Genomic DNA, 21,643 nt, shown 5'->3' on the forward strand with positions numbered 1-21,643 from the left:
ACCTCCAGTGTAGTTCTAGGGTAGAGACCCAGCAGGCTAGCAGCATTCATAAATCTGGATCCATACAGCAAGACTCGTGCTTACTGGAATGGTAGCAATGACCTTCATAAATGTGGATGGTGACTGCCACCATCTATTTAAAAAAAAAAATAAATCTAATGTATGTTTCACCGTGAGCTCCCTTTGTGTCTTTGAAGGGCTAAAGTGTCTTTGCAAGACTACAGCAGAGTGGAACTGAAGAGCACCTGTGTCCCAGCACTTTTCATTCTCCATCATCCCCTAGAATTTGTGAGTTAAGACCCCCATGGAAATGTACTTGTCTGTATGTGTACATATAGATATATATACATCTGCCTGTAGCTTCTCTTGATTTAAAAAATAATTTTATTCAGGGATAAAATTTTACACTAGCTTATGTTGTCATATAATCAATTCTAGAAGACAAGTTTTGTTAGTCTTGAGGCAAAGTGGGATAACAGTACACAGGGATCGTTTACTTTTTGTTGTTTTTCTGTTAATGTCTGTTCTGAGTAGTTCAGAAAGAAATTTTTCTTAAAAATTAGGACATAAAATATGACACGTATTTTATCCATAACTTATGTCAATTTGAAACACCTTTTATTGCCTACATAAGTGAATATATGTAAACTTTATTAGTAATTTCATTTCCAATTTAAAAGAAGCAAAGGTGTATTGTAGAATTCACAGATAAAGAATAATTTTAACTATAAAGGTATTACCAATGTTGCATTTCTTCATGTTATGGTTCACTTATGTAGAATTGAGATGTATTTTATATTAAACAATGCATAGCACCATTATACAACAGTTCACTAAATGCACATCCCATTTAATCTTTTGCAGGAATATAACTGGACTGAAGTTACAAGGAAGAATTGGATGGAGCCAGTAGGGTTAACACTGATACTAACAGGAGATTACTAGCCATAAGAAAATTACAGCTCTTCTGAAAGACAGTGCCTAAAATAGCAGCATATCCTTGGCACCATCATAGGAACTGGTTAACTGATGACCCTGAAGAAACACTTGTTTCCATTAATTCTGCTGTCATTATTTCGCTATTCTCGACTCTTGCTCTCAATTCTTCTGTCCTTCTGATCCCAAGACAAGATGGCAGGAACGTGAGAGAGAACATAAAGAAATTACAGTAAGCTGTCGGCCATATAATTGTATTGTAACCTACTACACTGAGAAGTTACACCAACAGAAATTTGGCAAGGTATTGGCTGCTAGTTGCTAACTAAACACAGGACACTCACTAGCATAACATTTAAAAAAAATAAAATATAAAATAAAAAAAATAGGCTCACTAAAAAGCAACATCTACATTACAAGGAAGCTAACAAAAGAATTCCCTTATGATATTTAGGTTCAGCTGGTTCATCTTAGGTTCATCAGCTCAATTTTCTTGTTTTATGTATACGTATTACATTTGCAGTTGAATATATTTTTAAGATCACAATGCTACAAACCTTTTTCCGGCATGTAGTTTCACCACCTTTAGTTAGACAACACGTGACACACAGAAGTACTTGCTCGAATTAGGGCTGAATATTCTGCTGAAAGCTGGTGATGTTATTAGATCATGTACTACAATTACTTGAGCACCACAGTTTTTAAATCCCTAAGACATGATTTCCTAGGTAGAAGGCAGCAAGTATGCTTTTAAGTTGCCAGACAGACCAAGGGAATCATTTTGCTCCGAAGCGTCTGCTGTATACCCTGAATCAGAACAAATCCTTATTTCACAAAGACTTCAGATTTTTAAAGCATCTCTGCTAAACAGAAGTGAACAGTTTCTGATTAAACTTTAAATGTTCCAGTGACTCTACCACAAAGATAGTAACCTTTATGTGTTAAGGAACATATTGGCAAGAGTTACCAGGAGGGTAAGGTAAAGATGCCTTTGTCTTCAACAATTGCTACAGTGCCACAGTCCCAATTACAGACATACTGAGGTTATCTGAACTGTACGGTTCCATCTCAACTCAGATATTTTTTTACAAAGTTTGAATTGTCTCAACACCAGGAAGTCTTGCCCAAAATATTTTTCTGAAATCCGAACTTTTTCAAAATGCACTTACACAAAACCAGTGTGTATCGATATACATTCCAAATTCATATATTCCAGCGCATTAGAAGCTAACAGAATTTAAAAGGCTTTCAGATGAATTTTTGCTGTTGTCATATAGTCACAGGTGCCACATATGAAAACATGGCCTCTGTGTTATGAAAGAACACACTTTTGGAAGTTGAAAAAAAAAAAAATGAAGTCCTTGGCATTATCTTTGAGAAGCCCTGGTTGAGAGGGACAAAAAAGGCTTGGGAACAAAGACTTCAGGCTTCCAGTTTTGCCACCGATTTGTTGATAACATCTTGGGCATCAGCTGCCTTCTGCAGTTTTCTAGTCTGATAAAAATGGGGCAGTCATGCTTATTTATCTAACTTAAAGCGGTGCCGTGATGGATTGATTATTTGCACAGCACTCTGAGTGCTATCCAAATGCTGCTTACTCATGTTTTCCCCACTACAAGACTATATCTTCATCACTAATAATTAACTGCTAATTACTGTTGCTGAGAATACCATGGTGGTGTTTACCACCTTATTTTTGATTTCAGTACAGATGCCTACTTAAAAGTTATGTAAATATATGAAATTACAGTACATTTTCCTAATGACCCTGCTATATCTGAGTTTGATCCTATTCAATTGTGACTAAGGTAATGAATAGTAACTAAAGATGAACTCTTTTCTGTAGAACTACATAGACAGTTTCCATTGTACTCTCAACACTTAAATCATGAAATGTAGAGAAGCCATTCTAAGCAGGATACAGCTGGGTCAAAAGACTGCTGATGCCAATTATGCTTCGTACATAATAATGCACATTTTACCTATTTGGAAAAAAAATTCACATTTATTTACTGTCAAACAGGTGTTAAACTTTACACTGGATATTAGTGATGGGCTCATTATTAACAGGTTTACACAAAGGGATGAAAAAAGCAGAATTTTGTTGAAACAATTTACATTTCATTAGAATTTTATCATAAAATAAATTAATTACTAAATATAGGCAGAAGGAATATGGAAGAGTAATAGTTATGTTTTATTTATCTTTTTAAAGGACAGGCACCTTTTATTCACGAGAAAGCTTGTGAGAAGTGTCCAGTGTCCCCTTTACCCCCTACCACCCAACACTGATTAAAGAATGAACAGGGAATTGAGTTACAATCTTTGTTAGCTATACCAAATTTGTGCAAGGCTTGGCATAATTGGTTTCTAAAACAATTTTCTCCCCAAATTATGTTTTTGGCAATAAAAATTAAAAAAAAAAAGAATAAAAACTAACTTGTCAAAGCAGAACACTGTTTACAGTGAAAAATAAGTGAAAACGGGTAGAACTTGCATTTTTAACATACTACCGTACTATGAACAGAGTGTAAGAAAAACAGCTTATAACATATGTGCAACCAAGAGCTTTTCACAATATTTTCTTCAAACTCTTTAAAATTATTTTTTATGACAATTATATTTCAGTTGGACACAAATGTATTTATTTTACCCTAGCAATAGAACAAAATATAATTTCTTTAGCCATTTTTTCATGAGAACGGTTCATTGTACAGTTGAGGAAATATATGAAATAAGGCCTGTGGCTTGATTGCTAGTGGTTAGACATGTATTCAATCTTTGCCTTAATGGAAAAGATTTGCAGTGAACTGCAAACTGATGCAGAATATCTCTCCTGCTTTTGCAAGTCTTGTCAGGAATAGTAAGGTACAGTAAATTTGTCCCACAGGATTTTAGAGCCTACGCCTTGTATATAATACAATGTAGGCCTAGAAAAAAAAATGGTGCAGCCATATTTACAAATTTAGTTCACAAACTGCTGCAGTAAAATGGCTGGAAAGTGTTTATTTTTCTTTTTTTTTTTTCACAATTTTGTTAAATTCAGCAGCAGAAGATATCTTAAAATACCTTGTTGGTATTTTTTTTTCTTTGTAACAAATAATTCATTTTAGTATACTCTGTGTATATACAAAGTTTTTGTTTTATAAAAATTCACAGAACTGCGAGGTCCAGTCATCCCCGTTACACCGGAGAACCACAGGGTCAACAGAATTGTCTCTTCAAGCAGATACGAGGGAGCCTGCACAGGGCCAATTAAGTCTTTTAATACTTGTACGTGGCCTTTAATATTTCTTTGCTACACTATTAAAGGCTTGTCACTAGCTGCATTTGTCCTTCTCTAACATCCCCTTCTGGAATACATCCTTCCTTGTTAATGGGAATTATATAGCCGTCGCTATTACCCCTGCTGATTTGATAGTACATCTGAAGCTGATGGCCAGCTCCTAGATTTGGCATGCTCTTGTAGTAAATGTCCTCATTTTCACTCCTCCTGGAGGGAGAGAGATCTTCTTCAACGTCGGGGCTGCTCTCTGGATATGGAGAGTCTCTGAGATTGGGCATGCTTGTGTAAAGAGAGTCTCTGTTGGGGGACTGGAGGTGGTCGTCAGCCTCGGCTGTCAGTTGTGAGACGTAGCTGTCGGTTCCCTCGGTCTTCACTTTCTTCTGGGGCTGGTACAGAAGGGAGTGAGTCCGCTGAGGAATGAGCGGGGCCTCAAGCTCTTTGTGGTGGAGTTCCAGCCCAGGGGTGTCGCTGTGCATCAAAGATGAGGCATCTGCCACGATGGCGTCATCTTCGCTACTGCTCCCGCCGATCACAGCCTTGGCTGGCAGCGTGCGCTCCAGGTTGTGGTTCTTGCTGCTGCCCCGCAGGTTGTTGTGCACTAATTCTGAAATGATCATTTTCTCAAAAGCAGTATCATTCAGGCTTAGTCCACAGTCTACAACTTGCACACTGTCATTATAGTCTCCGTTGCGCAATGAGTAGCTGTTGTTGAAATTACCATTTAGCGGTAGAGTATCCATGGCACTTGTATCCCTGGCATTGTTCAGTGAATGTCCTGAAACAGAAAAGGACAGCACTGGTTATTGTCTGATGTGCTTTTCATCGCTTTATTTTTTTTTCTTAAACAAATTCTTTAATGTAGTTCAGGACAAAGTTGTACTTGGAAGTAAGACTTGAGGAAAGTAAGGTTATTGAACATTCCCAAATGTAAACAGTTGCACACCTTATAGGAAAGATGCATTTAAAAATAGTAACATGTATTTCCTGTGGGGAATAGTGGCATTTTAATTTCTTAATTTATGTCAATTCTGTGACTCTTCCACAAGGAACTGTTCACTCCATGCCCTTGCATATGTAATGCAAAGCAATTCATTTGGAAACATCTATGTTTTGAAGTACACCACCATGATTTAGAAAAAGAAAATTAACAGAATTTGTCCTAAACGACACTAAATTAAAAAGGAATTAGATCACAGACATAACTGAAGGTAAATGTACAACATAAACCCACATAACTGGCAAGCAACTACTTTACTTAACAACATTTCTAACATTTTTCCTTTTTTTTTTTTTTGAGATGAAGTAAAGAAAAGAATGAAAAAAATGGATAAATACAAAGAATTTATGTTAAACAAGGACAGCCATCTTTCACACTACAGGGACCAGGGCCCACAAGCACCATCCAACAACACGATAGACAGCAGGTGGAATGACTCACTTTGGACAACTCACATCATGTCTGTCTGCTCAGGCTATCTGGCCTAAGAGTAGCTGATATATAAAAGAAAGTAAAATGATTTATTGTAACATGATGAAGAATTACTGAGCTTCTCAGCAACTTAGTCAGAGCAAGGGTTCAGCAAATTAGATTATGAAGCAATAACAGCTTTTCTTTTCCCACTTAATGTAATTTTTTTGCACTAATATTCTGTCTGCCAACAATGGCCCCAGGCTTCTAAAGGTCAAAGTTTGCCTGCAGTCTGCATCAGTCACAGTGACAGCACTGAATGAACCAGAATAGTTAATTAAGAGTTAGGCCCACAGTTACCATGGGCATGGAAGTCAAATGCAGAAATGTTAGGAATTTCTGTAAGTATGGGTCACAGAAATTAAACCAAAGAATAAATATTAGTTGTGGAATGGGAAGAGGAAATCAGCCATGGCTGATATCTCATAGCTGCTGGAGAGATGACAGATTGGGTAAGTCTGCTAGAAACATGAAAAGAAGTTAAGGGGGAAAAAAAATGAAGTCTTATGATGATTAAGGTCTTTATGTTTTTGATTTTGGCTTTTCTTTTTTTTTCTTTTTCTTTTTTTTTTTTTTTGGGAGTGGGGGCACAATAAAGAAAAGGATTTCCTATAGACACAAAGACATGTAAACTATGACAGCACAGTGCTTCCCAAGCAAAGGAAAAAAAAAAAAAGAAAAAAAAAGAAAGAAAAAACTTTGAAAGAAACTAAAGAGTCTGAACCATGGAAAGTCGAATGGTTAGAGCATTCCTAGAAAATCACTTTATCTACAGATATGTCTAGAAGTAAAGAAAGAATGGAGTGACTTTACTGAAATGAGACTGACCACTGTGAGGCTGCTGCATTATATGCAAGGCTTGGAGGAGTATAAGAAAAAGTTGTTTTGGAAAAGATTATGTATTTTCCTGTGGTTTTTTTGTTTGTTTTATTTTGTTTTTCATAATTAAAGCTGCAGCTTATCCTAGAAAATTCAATCTTCTCTGGAAAATATTGTTTTCAATTAAAAAGTAATTGCATTTTCTCAATAAAAGATTTTTGTCTTCAACTTTAGAAAATAGAGTAATAATCTCCAAATAAATTCTAAGTAATTTGCAAATCATTTTGTATTGTTGTTATTGTTAGCTCCTCTTCATGTGTATTGATTTAAACAGTGATGAGGGTTGTTTGAAAGGTCTCTTTAAGCTTTGATTAAACAATTTTGTAGTTCTGCAATTTCATATATGTTCCAAGATTTTTCTTGCAATGGATTTAGCTGCTCAGAACATATGGCATTTATAAAAGTAGACAACACATGGACCACATGCTGGCATTCATTTCCCTCATGAAAGTGATTTAATTCTATAATTTTAATTCTCTTTTCTTTTTCTAAACAGATACCAAAATATATCTGATAATCCAAAATGAGTTTTCTATGATACACTGCAGAGTTAAGCATGCTAGAATATATTTAAATTGGTTTGATGAGGCAAATTTTGTTGCCCATGATCAGGTAATTCATTTGAAATCTTTCCATAGCCTGTAGCAAGATTACTGTGGGAATGTAAAAATATAAGTAAATTGTTAAGTATTTCGGCTTGACACTGCTTTGGTTTTAAACAGCAAATTATTTCAGCATTGCATAACTTCTGTTACCAATAGGGTTTGCTACAGACCTCATGTTGTTTTCCAAAAAGCAGTATGCAAGTACTTTTTGAATGTGGAAACATTTCATTTGCAAATTGTGAACCACTTGCCCGCTGAGTCTACTTCATGACCGCTAGTTATGTTTTAATTGTGCCCATTAAAAATCATGCTGAAAAAATTTACATTTGATAGGCAAAGTTAAGTTTTACTCCCATACTTGTCTCTCTGTAGGTTGCTAGAGGAAAGCATAAGGAAAGTAAGAAAACAAGAGAATGAAAATAGAAACTACAGTACAGTTAAAAAAGAAACTTGAAATAAAAACTGGAAACAAGGTTTTATGAGCTCTTTACCAAAGATTTATCGTTCCAGTTACACTAAAGTGATCTTATGACTCATCTAACAGTAACTGCTAGATATTTACTGATGAATTGCACTGTAGTTAAAAAAAGCAACTAGGTACTGTAACAACAAAACATTAGGTAAGTGATGACACCCTTTATTCATTCAGAACTAAACTGTTCTAACTGTTAATCTCATGATTTTCCTAAAGGAAATGATCTACCATAAAGCTGCACTATACTATAGGTCTGTTTGACGCTGGATACAATTTTCTACACTGGAGTATCCAAAGGTGTCAAGATGCCTTGCACTGCTTTGGTATCTAATCTGTTCCATGAGCAGGTTTTTCTCAGCAAGCTTTCGAGTCAACCTTACATTGCATAGACATGATACCTCTAAGTGATATATATCTTGAAGATGGGCTCTCGGACCATGTGATGTCAGTCCTGTAATAGTATATTAAGATTTATGCCACCTGTGTTAAAAACATGGATAATTATTGGTAAATACTGTTATGGCAAAGGCATTACTATAATATAGTGCAGTTTTACAAGCTGACAGGCAATACTGTATTTCTCAAACTGACAGAAATTCAGAATGTATAGCTAGGGTATTGCAACTTGAGTTTCTGTCTAGGGAAAAGAAGGGATTTGGAGCAAGCCAAGAAAAGCGGTTTTACTCAGGAAGTATAAGCACACCTGGTGAGTTAAACACAGGAGCTGAAGGGGCATTACATACAACAGTTTCAGCGAGCAATGTGTTATAGGGGTTGTTAGTGCCGTGTGGTCGAAGAAGAGGGTTTGTTAGTAGGTAATTGCCAGTCATTCCTAAAGCAAAAGAAACAGAAAAAAAGTCAGTTCTTTGATTTTATTCTGACAATTTCAATAAAGAATATTTTTTATTCATCATGAATCATGTAGAACTTGTCAAATGTAATTCATTTGAAAATTTCTGAATGTATTTGAGCTATGTATTTAAAATGGGAGTAGGAAAATATAGTTAGATTCCAGTAATTCACAGGTGCTGTCCAAATCCCCAAAGTAAACATCTGGTGAGAGTGACATTTACTAATGTATACAAAATCACTGTTACACAAGAATTAAATGTGTAGAGATCAAGGTACCACATAAAGCTATTGTAACTTCTAAAATGATATTATGGAACACTTCTGCCCAGAATTGAGAGAACTGAATTTCTTGAATTTAAATGCACTGAAAAATCTCTTATGATGGATCAGAGCTGTTATTCACTTTATGACAAACACACAGAGAGTGGAAGGGAATTGCTGTTTTCAAACAGACAGTGGATGACAAACTGCAAGCATATCCTAGTATATGCAAAAGTATGCATGCTGAGGGGAAAGCAAATTTATCTGCCAGGTTTTAAAAAAAGAATTCCTTGAATGACAACTGTTCTTTAAACAAGCAGTTTACAAACAGTGTAACATGAAGCAAGATACTACAGGAGTGAACAGATTTTTTAGAACACAGTTTACATGTTAGTGCAATACCATTTAAACAATTCAGAAGAATTAGAAAAAAAAAATAAGCATCATTTGAAAACTAAAAAGTCTATTAGCTCTGATTTCTAGTTACCAGAAGAATAATTGGAAAATTGACACACACACACACACACAGGAAAAAAATAAAAATAAAAATGAAAAACTGCTATTTAAAACTTACTTTAAACACTTCATTAAAGTAAAATTCTACTTCCTTTTCTATTGCATTGCACAGCAATGTATCAGGATCAGTGTATCATAGACCCAAGTACAACTAAAGAGCCAACTATATTTTTATACTGTATTTTTATTTGGCAATAGAAAAGGCAGTATATATTTCAAATATTAATGCTTTTGTACTACCATAGATACTTGGTAGTTCAAAGAAGCAGAAAATTCTAAGATTCAGAGACTTATTGCCTGATTATGCCAATGTTATTTGAAAGTTTATACCAGTGAACAACTAAGAAAGTTTTTATCATAGCTTTTTTCAGTTGTTATCTACTTACTACTAGAAATACTAACTCAAATACATTTAGACTTTTTTTTTTTGTGTAATATGTTTAATCTTGGTTTGAATTATTACCTGTAATTTATAGTTAGAGAATTTTGTTATTCAATCCAAATATTTTGCCACCTTTAAAACCTTGAATTTTATGAAATGACACTTGCCAATAATTACCAAACTACCCTTACATGTATGTATCACTAAGATAGCAAAACTATTATAATTGAATCATGACAATATCAATTTTTTCTAGTCATGACAGAGTATCTCAGGTGACTTGAGACTGGAGTTCCAAAGCAGGGAGAAAATTCCAAGATCTGTGCTCAACTCTGAATTACCTGAGGTTGCAGCCTGAGTAGAGCATACCTTGGGAGACAGAGAAATCAAACCAGGATGAAATCCCAGACTTTTATCTGGGATTCTGGCATATCTATGGGGTTTTAATAAATGAAAAAAAAAAAAACGCTACTTAGGAAAAATTAGTTAATTTTGATTTTGCCAGAGGATAATAATGATTCAGATGGGGAGCAGTGAGACACACAAGTCTCATCCACCTTTATACACCAAACAGCAAAAGTAGGATCATGCTTTTTGAAATTTTCTCTTTTGCAAAGTACCACACTTTTTACTTCCAAAATAAATATGAGTTAAGTACAGGTCCCAACCACTGAATCTCTAAAAAAGCAAAAGGGAGGAAAATTTGCCAGCCATGGTTCTTGGGAGCTTTACAGCAGCCCTGACGGTAGTGAATTTTCTATTTGCAACTTTCTGAGTTGTGCTGGAACTGGTCAGAACTACGTGTTCTTCTCTTAAGGATGTGAGTGGAAGAATAAGCTGTGAGCTTAGCTTGCACAGAGCAGCCTTTCCCTCCATTACTTAGCTTAAACTGCTTTAAAAAAAAAAAAAACAAGGAGAAGGGGAGAAAGGAAGGGACATTCTATCTTGGTTAATACCCTTGTCTTCTAACTGGATATGAAAATGAAGTTACAGATTTCAAAGTCTATTTGAGATAAAGAAATTTGAAGTTCTGGCTTCTCTGTGCCTGATTATGGATTCTATCCCACGTGACAGGTACGATGCTCTTTGAAATAAAAAAGATAAATGCTTTACAGACATCTTTTGCATAGAAATGATATCAATTAGATTTCACTGGGAAAATTTCTGCACCTAAAAATCATAGTCAAATACGCATTAAAATGTTACTGCACTCATATTTCTGTTTCAGATTTAACCTATAAAGGTTAGGAAGGATTTAAAATTATGATCTTGCTTTTAAGTTAAATTATTGATGAAACTTATTTAAATACACTCCCACAAATGGAGGAATTCAACTTATATAGTGGGGGCCAGCTGAGGGAAAATGGTTTTAAAATGTGCTGGTGGATGAGTTTAAAACTCTGTTTTCAGAGAACATTTGTTCCAGATTTTTTTTCAACACATTCTTTTCAATTCTTCTGTGTTAAATTAAATGATATAAAATCTGTATAAAATTTAAGTCTTCCAGAACTGAAATGTTCCCAGTGACTGACCTTGATTAAGCGTTGAAGTGCTGTTGATGTCACCTGAGATAAAAGAAGATTCAGATTGTTTTCTCACAGTGTCATTCCACATCCTCCTTATACGACTCTGTTAACATAAAGCAATGAGACAGAAGCATGGTAAGTCACAGAAAGATTTTTTCTGAATTATCTGCTATTATGTAGAGTATTTGTATTTCTTTTGGCCTAAAGTAAGCCATTCTAGCACAGAGCGAAATTCCATCTTTTGTTATTAAAACTCTAATTTATTAAATTTAATTTAGATGAAACATGATGGTATAAAGTTTCCACTAAAGCAGCCCCTAATTACAAGAAAAAATAAGGTGTTTGCTTTAGACCAAACCAAAAGAAAATCTTTAAATAGAAATCAATTCAAGTATATACAAGTATGTATTTGCCATCTAAATGATAATAAGGAGAAGACAATTAGTACTTCTGATTGCAACACATCTCAGTAGGCCTTTTATAAATAAGGTTAATTAAAAATTGCTGTCAAAATCTTTGTTACCTGAGTGCCAGAGGAATATCGAGCACTAGTTCTTGTCGTTGATGCCTTCACTGAACTGTGAGGACTCTCAGTTGGTAGTCCACCACAGCAGTAGGAATGTCGGAAGCATTTCCCATATTCCTTACGTACCTAAGAGGACATAAAAACACTTAGCGCAAAAAATAGTGTCAAATATCTCCACTGGCAAAAAGACATGAATTTTGCATTGAAAATACTCAACTGTTTTTCAAGCAAATGGGTAATTCTTGTCTATTGAAATGCTGGCCATTAACAAAATCAGATATTCTACCTTACTCAGTGGCAGCCAGCCAGGATTTTTGAACAGATTTCCAAAGTACACATGTACTTCATTCAGATGTGTTTGAATAATTGTTACTGAGTTATTATGGGATTATTTTTGTCTTCATATTGTAGATTAATATAGTTAAGTTTACCTGAACTGAACGTTGGATGAAAACAGTCCTTTTTGTATTAGCTTTTGGTACATAAACCATAGAAAGCTCTTCTTCCCATCCTAGCATGCAAGAGGGGCTGAGGTAACTAATCTTTGTGTTTCTTGACACTACCCATTTAAATTATCCTTTCCATAAAAGGGTGTTGAGGTGATCGGACTCTAAATTGCAAGGACTATATAAAAAAGTTTTCATATAAAGTTAGGTTGGGTAACTCAAACAGTTACTAGTTCATTGGTCACACCTGCTTCAGGTTTATGCAAGGCTCACAACTACCACTGCCCCCTCCCACCACAGAGCCAGCTGCAGTCATGGGGGCACCAGCAAGCCTCTTAGCCGGAATTTGAAACACAAAGGCTGAGAGCTGAAGCATCTTTTGCTTTTATGACCAAAAAATAAAATCCTTGTCTTTGCTGACCCTAGAAGTCTGAACAAACTTGATGAGTGTGTTCAAACAAGACTTTTCTTGATAGAGTAACAGAACTGGTGGTTTTCTTTGTTTCTTTGATTGTGTTTTTGTATTTGACCTGCATTTATTCACCGTCTGTTTCCAATGAACTACTGGAAACTTTCGTTTTGTAATTTATATATATTAACATTGTCATAGAAGTAATCAGAATATACAAGTGCACACACATCTTGGCAACATGACAGCATCAGTGAAAGAAAACATTGGATAAAACTTGTAAAGATGCTAAGTCTAAATTCATAAATCTTCCACCAGATACTTGGTAATCCAAGAGTTTCATCTATATTAATGAGACTCCTAAGTTTCTCTGAGAATTGAGGTTTCAGCTAATCTGTAAATTCTGCTTGGCCTACAAAATATATGGGACAGAAAATAAAGTTATGTGTATGTAAAACCAAAAAAGGGGAAAGGGGAAAATGCAAAAAATTCATACTGTAGATTTGTCTATTCCATGTGCTTTTTTCAGTATTTCAAGAACTTTGATCATGGAATACATAATGTGATATTTCTACAAACCACAACAAGGATGAGGAAACTTTGAATGGTTAGTGCCTTAATTTCAATCTAGGGATAGCAACTCAATTTTCTTAAGTATATTTCACATATTTTAAGTGAACCGCTACCTACATCAGCACAAAACACACATTTACAAAAATTAAAATAGAAACGTGTGGACATAGAATTATAATCTTGAATTTTGTATTCTGAAAAATATAAATTTATATATATCATCACTAGAGGGTATAACACCTAAGAAAATACATTCCTGAACATTAATGGACATTAAATGCTTCAAAACACTATATAGTAGAGACAATAGCAATCAAAACTATATTTTCACCCAAATACCACCCTCCAGGGCTGGTTTTGCCTAATGCCTATATTGCTGTGAATGTACATTATCTGTCAGTACTGTGCATTCCTCTGTCATTATTTCTAAATTATAGCTTGTTGGAAACTGATGGAAGCAACAGCACTATCATCCTGTCAGAACTGGAAACATAATAGTTTTCACTTTCACAATTCTATTTCTCTGTTCAATTTAGTGACCAACTAGTAATAAAAGAATAAAAAGACTACATTAGCTATGCAGACAGAGGATAGGATGATATCCAGTCAAAGGCATCAAAACTTAAAAATCTTAAATGGCAGCTTTAACATTCTTTCAGGTATAAATCTTATTGCTCCAGGTTATGCTTTTTCACACTTGACTGGTATTTTAATATTGCTTTTTGCTGACTCCACTTAATATAAAAACAATGCACAGCTGTAAAAAGAAATAAAAAAGGAATCTGTTTTTGATTTTCAAGTCCAATACAAGTGGTAAAAAGGGCAACATTATGTGAAATCCTAATCTAGAAATTTGCATTTTGAAAATGTTTGCATTTTCTTCTTTCTCTTCTTTTCTTAATCTCCTCTCTAAGTGTGATTTTGTTCTCTCAAAATGAGAGCAGCGCCATGTTCATCTGGATAAAATCCTTTCTGTCTCACAGATCTTTCCCTAAAACATGTCTGAAAGCCATTATCTACAACAAATCTAGAGACACTGATACTCTTAGAGCTGGTATAGTTTAGAACACGCAAGAATGTGATTTTGCCCTTACACAGCAATGCTTTATGCAATGATCTCAAACCACTTTATAAATATCAGTTAATTATGTCTCTGGTGAGCTAATTATAATGGGAGTTAATAACTGCTAGGTCTCCTGCCTAAAACTGGTAAAAATGTTTAGAACCTAAATATTGCAAATTGGGTATTTCCAAATGAAGGATTTATTGCATTTTGTCCTATGCTATGTGGTTTGTGATTTTTTTGACGTTTACCCTTCCCCTCTCCTCTCAACTCTTTATTTTCATTTGCCATGCCTTCTATGAGCAGTTTTCTTTCATCCTTCACTGAAGCATCTCTAAGGCATCCATAGAAACATTCTCCATTCTCAGTCTGGGGAAGAAAAGGGGAGCAGAAAACCCCAAGAGAATCCCACCTAGCTGCACCCTTCACTTCCTTCTCTCCTGTCCGTTCCTCTCTCCCCTGTAAGCTTTCTGTCTCCACAGCAGATATGCTCTGTATGGACCCCACTGTTCCCAATGGGAAAAAGGGAGCAGAACTAATTTAGCACATCCCTTCATCCGGGAAGGAGCTTGCCACGAGATTACAGTTTTTCCAGTTAAGAACACTTAGCTGTTGGATTGCTGGGGGAGGCAAACACTTGAAAAGAAGTAGTTATGCTGGCATATTTAGAAAATTGTCCCCGTTAGCAGTTGTCTACTGTTAATGACTACTTTTTTCTTAGGTGTGTTGAAGTTCACAGTGAAATTAATTTTTAGATCTCTCTTAATTTTGTAATGAACAAGCACTCATAGCATAATCCCTGCCTATCACCAGTAGCTTTATGTGGCAGCTTAATGGGATCTCAAGAGAGGTCTTCTGCCTTGATCTGAGAGAGTGTTTCCTGGCTGAGATGGGCTCATATCGTAAATGATTCTTTGTTTTCAGTGCTGCAGGCAGGATTTGTTTCATGAACACATAAAGGACTTTTGGCTATAAATTCAAAATCATACATACCACATTACCAATGTTAAACATTTTCTATAATAATTTTGTTCCCAAAGCCTCAAGACTTTTCAAGCCTGGGTTGGAAACACTGCATCCATTTTTAATCCAATCTAGGCCACAGAGCAGCTAAACGACTCTCAGAAGCACAAAGAGCAAGACTTGGTTTTGAATCCTAGTACCTTCCTCAAACTACTTCAAAATACTCCTCTTTTTGAAACCTTATATATTTTTCTCTATTTTAAAAGAAAAATATGTGGTATTATTAAGGAGTTAGGTAGCACGCATTCATGTTTTCAGTAACTTACTTTCTTCTGAAGGGCACAGTGAAAGATGAAAATAAACATTCCTTGGAAAGCATTAAATACTGTGAAGAGATATGTCATCACAACTGTCCCCTCGTTGATAAACAGCAGGCCAAATGACCACGTTAGGCCAAGAAGACACAGGAGAGCAAATGCACCCAGGACCCAGGATCTGTAAAAGAAAATTAATTTTACTATCATTACTTATAAGATTGCATGTTGCCAAATCCAATATTAACATTTCAGTTCCTGCAGTTGACTTTTACTAGGTTCATATTCAAATGTAAAAATTCCTTGGGTTTAACCTTTCATCTATTAAAGAAAGAACAATTCCATTTGGTACTTTTAGTCTCCAGTGGAAACAGCAAGAGTAGATATGACCTTTTTCTTTTTCAAGAACTGCATAGGATGTCAAAAATATTTTGAAATGCAGAAGTATAGTGCAAACCCCAGCTACGCCATTGCCTTATCTGCTTTTACAAAAGAGATTGATAAATCTGGCTTAGCCACTAATCACACCATAGATTTTAAACAGTGGTGCTGCCATATGACGCCAAATAATGTAACACAAGTGCACAAAGGTTAAACAGCAGATTAAAAGCCTAGAGCCCAAATCTTTAATGCTCTGATAAACTTGGCTAAACTGAAGCTAGATGATCTAACTTCCACATGAAGAAACCCTGCTGAAATGTGGCAAAAATATGGATATTGCTTTATAGAATAGTCTAAAAAAGATTCCATCATGAATAGGTTAAGGAAAAGGAACTGTAGAGAACGGCACAGAATGGAAGGGAAAGGGAATTTAGTCAGTGAATTCCACATCTAACTAATGATCTTACTTGATAAATGGCTTATTATCTTCATAGCTAGAAAGCATTATAAGCAGAAAAGAGAAACAAAATTATTAGACAGAATTGAAACAGAAATTAATAAGAGCATTTTTAAATGTCTATAAAAATTAGTCAAAATTAGAAAATTCAAAATGCAGAGGCAAGCAATTTAAAATTATAAAGGCATATAATAGTTAAAAAATCTTTAGCAAATCAGGTATCTCAGAATTAGTTAATTAAAATTAAGGGCAATCCACAATATTGACCGAGTTTGTAAAGTTAAAAATCATGCCAGAAATTTGTTAATGTAGGGTTCTGTCTTACCCAGGTAAGTCCGTATTATAGTAGCCATCACAAACACGGTAATTACTGGTGTGGATGAGAAGACAGAAAGAGGAAAAGGAAGAAAAGAGAGAGATGCTAAAGATTAGCTCTCTCTCTCTCATCATGCAACATGCAATGAAGCTGATACTGACCTATCCGAAACATCTAGTTCACAATGTTAGCCTTACTGTAAATTTCCCTTTGCCATTTTCAACATTCAAAGCAAATCTCTAAGACTCTTTTGCATCCAACCCTTAGTGTTATAAAATTGCACCATCCCTTCAGTGTTGATAACAAAAACCTTCGGTACAACATAAAGCTATACAGGATACACTAAAAGACTATCTAAAGAATCAAGAGCTGACAAAGCCTTGCTAATTATATACCACCTGTATTACTCTGCAAAAGGGATACTACAGTACGGCACCAAGATAAAGTAAACATTTGTTAAATTAGCATGAAAACAGCAGATAATCTTCAAGTTAACAATAATAATAGAGTCATTTCTCTTGGGAGAACAGGATTACGAGAAGAAACTGCTCAGAATCCCTAAATCAAAAAGTCATTTAACAAAACAAACTTAATATAATCATATCAGTCATGCAAACAGGAACATCATTTTTGAAGTGCATTTTAAATGCAAATGAAATTACTACAGTTCTGTGGCATTTCCGTGAAACAGTTTCTTGGCACTAGTTCCAGGCTGAAATTATCTAATTTTGACCAGTGTTTGTGACATTACAGCAACAATGTGACGAAAGCAGGATTGGTTCTGTTTGCTTCTAATTGACATCTGCAGTTGCTGGGAGACAATGGCATGTGCTCCTAATGGAGAGTAGCTTTCAATCAGTTCAGCAATCAGAAAATAATCATAGTTCTCATACTTGAACACAAAGCACTTACTTAATGTTTTCCAACCTGCTAGAGTCTGGTTTCAAAGTGTTTGAGTGCTTCACCATTTTGCACAATGTGATCACCAGGAAGATAAGATTCAGCTGTCAAAACAGATAAGAATGAAATTAAACTACTTCAAGTAATAGGTTGAATAATAATGATGTTAAAAACTAAACAAAACCCCACTGTTTATTTTCAAATATGTAGAGAAACTGGGTAACTTTATCAGACAGTCTATAAAAGGTGATTGCAAATACAGATGTGGGGCAAAAATGTTTTAAGTCATTGTTTCACTTGATTTTGCCAAACTGACCCCAGCATCATGAACCAGCCATATTCAACTCATGTCCGACACTAGTCAGAGTCCGTCTAGCTCTGTCTTCCAGCATGCTGTGTTCACTCCCTGTTCACCTCTGCCTTTTAATTCTGGCCCTGTTCTCCACCTCACTGACTTCCTCCAAGGACTACAGTTACCCTTTACTGTACTATACTAGTTGCCTTTTCACCATCCCATTCTGCTCATGGAAGATTTTTCATCTTTGCTTGCTTCTCCCTTTCTTTTTTTTTATACCCTTTTATTCTCACAAATCCCACTCGCTCTTGAAAACAGCTAAAATATAATTGAAGAAAGAGAAAAAGTAAGAGAAAAAGAAAAAGAAACGTAAAGATGTAGCAAATGCATCAAACTTAACAGTGCCAGAGACATATCCTGCGTGCGTGCCCTCCTACTGCCCTCTCTCCTTCTGTAGTCTGGATTCTGTTGAAGTGCGACTGCATGCCACTTGAAGGAAAGGACTATCCTGTCTTATTCTTGTTGTGTCATTCATATAGGGAAGATAGTGAAGGTAATTTTTTATAGCTCCTATTGTAAAATGGCATCACAGATATCAAAGCCACTAGGTGCCTTTCTACTATCAATATCAAAGCATGTGAAGAACACAGGTAAGCCAAATAAAAGGATGCCTGCACAATATGGATTGAAAAGTTGAATACAGTTAATTTGAATAATTAGTACGTACTATCCTATATCACGCACACAATTCAAATAAAATCACGTTTGCGAACGGTAAGAGCTATGCCCCTTCATGAAGAAAAAAATACATCCCTATCTACTAGTACAACAGTCCACTAGAAATAACTAAACCAATTCACTAACAGAAGACGGAAGAATATGCTTGGACATCCTTATAACATACATACTAGAAAAGGACTCTAACCCCATTCTTATAATCTTCCCTATACATCTTCAAATGGTCAATGATGGGAATCATCAAACCCAGTCCCCTATTTTGGGTAGTCTTTGATTTGAGAAAGCATCAAACTCCTCACAGTGTCTGTAACACTGGGGATATTATTTCATACCAGAAGTCTTCCTACAGCTGTGCCACAATGGTCAGAAATGTAACTGAATCCCTAGTAAAAAGAAGATCTTAACAGTATTTACTGTATATACTTAGAAGTATCTTGAAGACTCTGAGCACAGTCTGTTTAATAAAACCATATATTATAGAAATAAGTCCTAATGCTATGGGCAACCAAGTTATTGCTATTGCTGTAGTCTCAAAATCAGGATGGACTCTGTGTGCCAGTTCAGAACAGTATTTACAGCACAGCTACTTGCCTAAGAAGCTACCCTGGAGTATCCTGAATTGTAGCAGCAACATCATTCTTGGATCAAAAACTCATTGGCATGGCCTAACCCGTAAATGGCTGCCTAATGAAATGAGAGGTTTATATCCTCTGATTCTGTGTAGGAGTGAAGTGACACATAAAAAAACAAAAGCTTGTATTTAGATACTAAGGTTCCTCCAGTTACATATAAGCAGGCATGGCCCTACCCCAGAGCCTAAACCAAGCTCCAGCACATGAAGAAGTTTTTATGTAGCTTCTCAGCTCTGTCTGTATGTATGTCCTTGCTGGACTAGAAAATAACTTTACATAACAGTTGCTTACTATACATTTTAATTATAACTGAGGAAACAGAGCACCAAAAACAGCTGACAGAAAATAAGACTGCTGTATCACAGTAGCTGAAGAAGCCCTCCTATGGAAAAAAAAATTAAAAAATTGTACTTTGAAGACAAAGTAACTATGACAACAGGGTGTATGATACTTGTTTCTCCATCACTGTGAAATATTGCTTGGTTTTCAGTTTCAGCAGTCAAAGACCATTGTTTGCCACTTGTTCAGATACACTGGCATCCCTTTGCACATTGTGTCATTACCAATAGCCTATTCTGCCTGCTTACAAAAACTGTAACCAAACCTTTCTATAAATGCAGTCACTTCTGGCTCCCTCACTGCTCTTCATCTAGAAATTGATTGTTTTGGAGAAACTCTAAAGACTTTTGGGCATCCTGCCATTTTATGACACCAGACACTAAGCAGTGAGAGAAGGGAATTTGTTGGAGAGTAATGACTTGTAGAAGGAACAGCTGAATCACTTTTCTTGGTGTGAAATATGTGGGGGAAGAAGTCTGTACAAGAAGGAAACAAACTTAGTGCTTTCATGTTCATTTGTACTAATTTTGTATATGGAAAGCTTTTTCGGCCCTGAGAAAACTGGTCTGAGCTCAGAGTTCAGACTGTTTTGAGCAGGAGGCTGGACCACAGATCACCTGAAGTCCCTTCCAACCTGAATTATATCGTGACTGATGATTGAACTGTTAGTAATCTAAGCAAATAAATTCACAGATACTTCCCCAGCTTGGCAGATGGGCCTCAGTAAGCCACCTTTCTTTAAGAAGAACGTTCACTACAGACATGCAGTACTCTGGAGTAACATAAAGGCCCACATGAACAGCAAGGTGGACTTTCGAAAGCAAACTTGGGCCTATGACATTGATGACTTCCTCAAACTTCTTATAACACAATGGGCTACTAATGGGTAGGCCTCATCCTGACAACCGGGTTGCATTTATCCTAGATGAACCAAAATATGTACCTCAATAATAGTGCCCTCCTTCAACAGCAACAAAAAAATATAAACACCTTGTATACACACACACACTGACAGTGAACACATCTCTGTGTACGCAGCCATGGAGAACTGCACCCTTTGTAGTCTGTAAAATCTCTTTCTCTTTCACACTGCACTTCTGAAAATCAGACAATCCCTCTCTATAAGTCTGAAAATAACAATTTAAAAGTCTGGTCAGGAATCAGGATAGGATTTGAGAATTTTTCTGTGATTCTGAAGTGACGAAACACATGGCTACAGTAGGTGGAGCTATAATGTGCGATCACCTTAAAACACTGGCAAAATATTTGTAGAATAGTATTTCATGGATGTTTATGTTAGTTTTTTGCTGTAATTTCTGAAATATATAACCACTATGAGAAACAGGATACTGGATTACATAGACAACTAGTTTAATCTTTACACTGATTCTGGAAATGTATGTAAAGTACAAAAAAAAAAGTAGAATACCTCTTAAAGTACCCATTCCTGTCTATCTCTTAATATGACTACTATAATTGGACAGAATTGAGCAAAATAAAGACAGATAAATACATATTAAATAAAATTAAAATATCACTACTTTAAAATATTAACATTGTATAATTTTTATGGTAATAATCAAATGGAACACCTTGGAAGATCGTATTTCTTTCAGATCCAACACAAACAATGCCAGCTCTGGTTTGGAAATCAGAAGGTACTCGATATGATAGATTATATAGGTAGGGATTATGTCTTTTTGTCACCCGAAACCTATATAGTTTTAAGAGACTGAATGTCTCCAAGTCAAATTACCTTTTAAAAAAAGTGGATGTAATAACCTGCACAGAAGACTAATGGATTGGAATTAGTCACAGGTACAATGAATTAGTAGCCAAAGAAAGCCAGATTTTGCAAAAATTATGATAAATTTTCCCTTGTGAGCAACAGATAAATACCATTTATCAAGTGTCTACTGTAAAAAAAAATATGATTTATATACAAAAGCTTGCAAATACAGTCTGCTTTTAAATGTGGAGCTAGATATGTGTGCATCCATATCTATACATATAGACTTTAGTGAACATCTCAGTCAGAGTGAAAAACAGAAATGCTCTTTCCTATGCTAATGAAACAGGACATCCTATGAATTTTTGCTTGAGAG

General features: G+C 35.5%; 1 protein-coding gene across 20 annotated transcripts in view; it reads right to left on the reverse strand.

Annotated features, from left to right (window-relative positions):
• Window positions 1-583: 583 nt before the first annotated feature.
• Window positions 584-21,643, reverse strand: part of ADGRL2 (adhesion G protein-coupled receptor L2) — a 388,201-nt gene continuing 367,141 nt past the window's right edge. For 4 of the 20 annotated variants that reach the window (XM_083846287.1, XM_083846276.1, XM_083846291.1 and 1 more), the window contains 8 exons: window positions 17,547-17,638; window positions 16,644-16,688; window positions 16,329-16,355; window positions 15,493-15,661; window positions 11,710-11,838; window positions 11,193-11,289; window positions 8,353-8,481; window positions 584-4,997 (listed from right to left, as the gene is read on the reverse strand). In XM_083846287.1, the coding sequence (XP_083702413.1) occupies window positions 4,243-4,997; window positions 8,353-8,481; window positions 11,193-11,289; window positions 11,710-11,838; window positions 15,493-15,661; window positions 16,329-16,355; window positions 16,644-16,688; window positions 17,547-17,638 (1,443 nt within the window). In that variant the 3' untranslated portion in view covers window positions 584-4,242. Of the gene's footprint in view, window positions 4,998-5,660; window positions 5,714-6,231; window positions 7,551-8,047; window positions 8,130-8,352; window positions 8,482-11,192; window positions 11,290-11,709; window positions 11,839-15,492; window positions 15,662-16,328; window positions 16,356-16,643; window positions 16,689-17,546; window positions 17,639-21,643 lie in introns of those variants that run through there. The other 16 variants (XM_083846278.1, XM_083846280.1, XM_083846277.1 and 13 more) reach the window with 13 other exon arrangements.

Source organism: Anser anser (assembly GCF_964211835.1).
Source record: "Anser anser genome assembly, chromosome: 8".
Lineage (NCBI taxonomy): Eukaryota > Metazoa > Chordata > Aves > Anseriformes > Anatidae > Anser > Anser anser.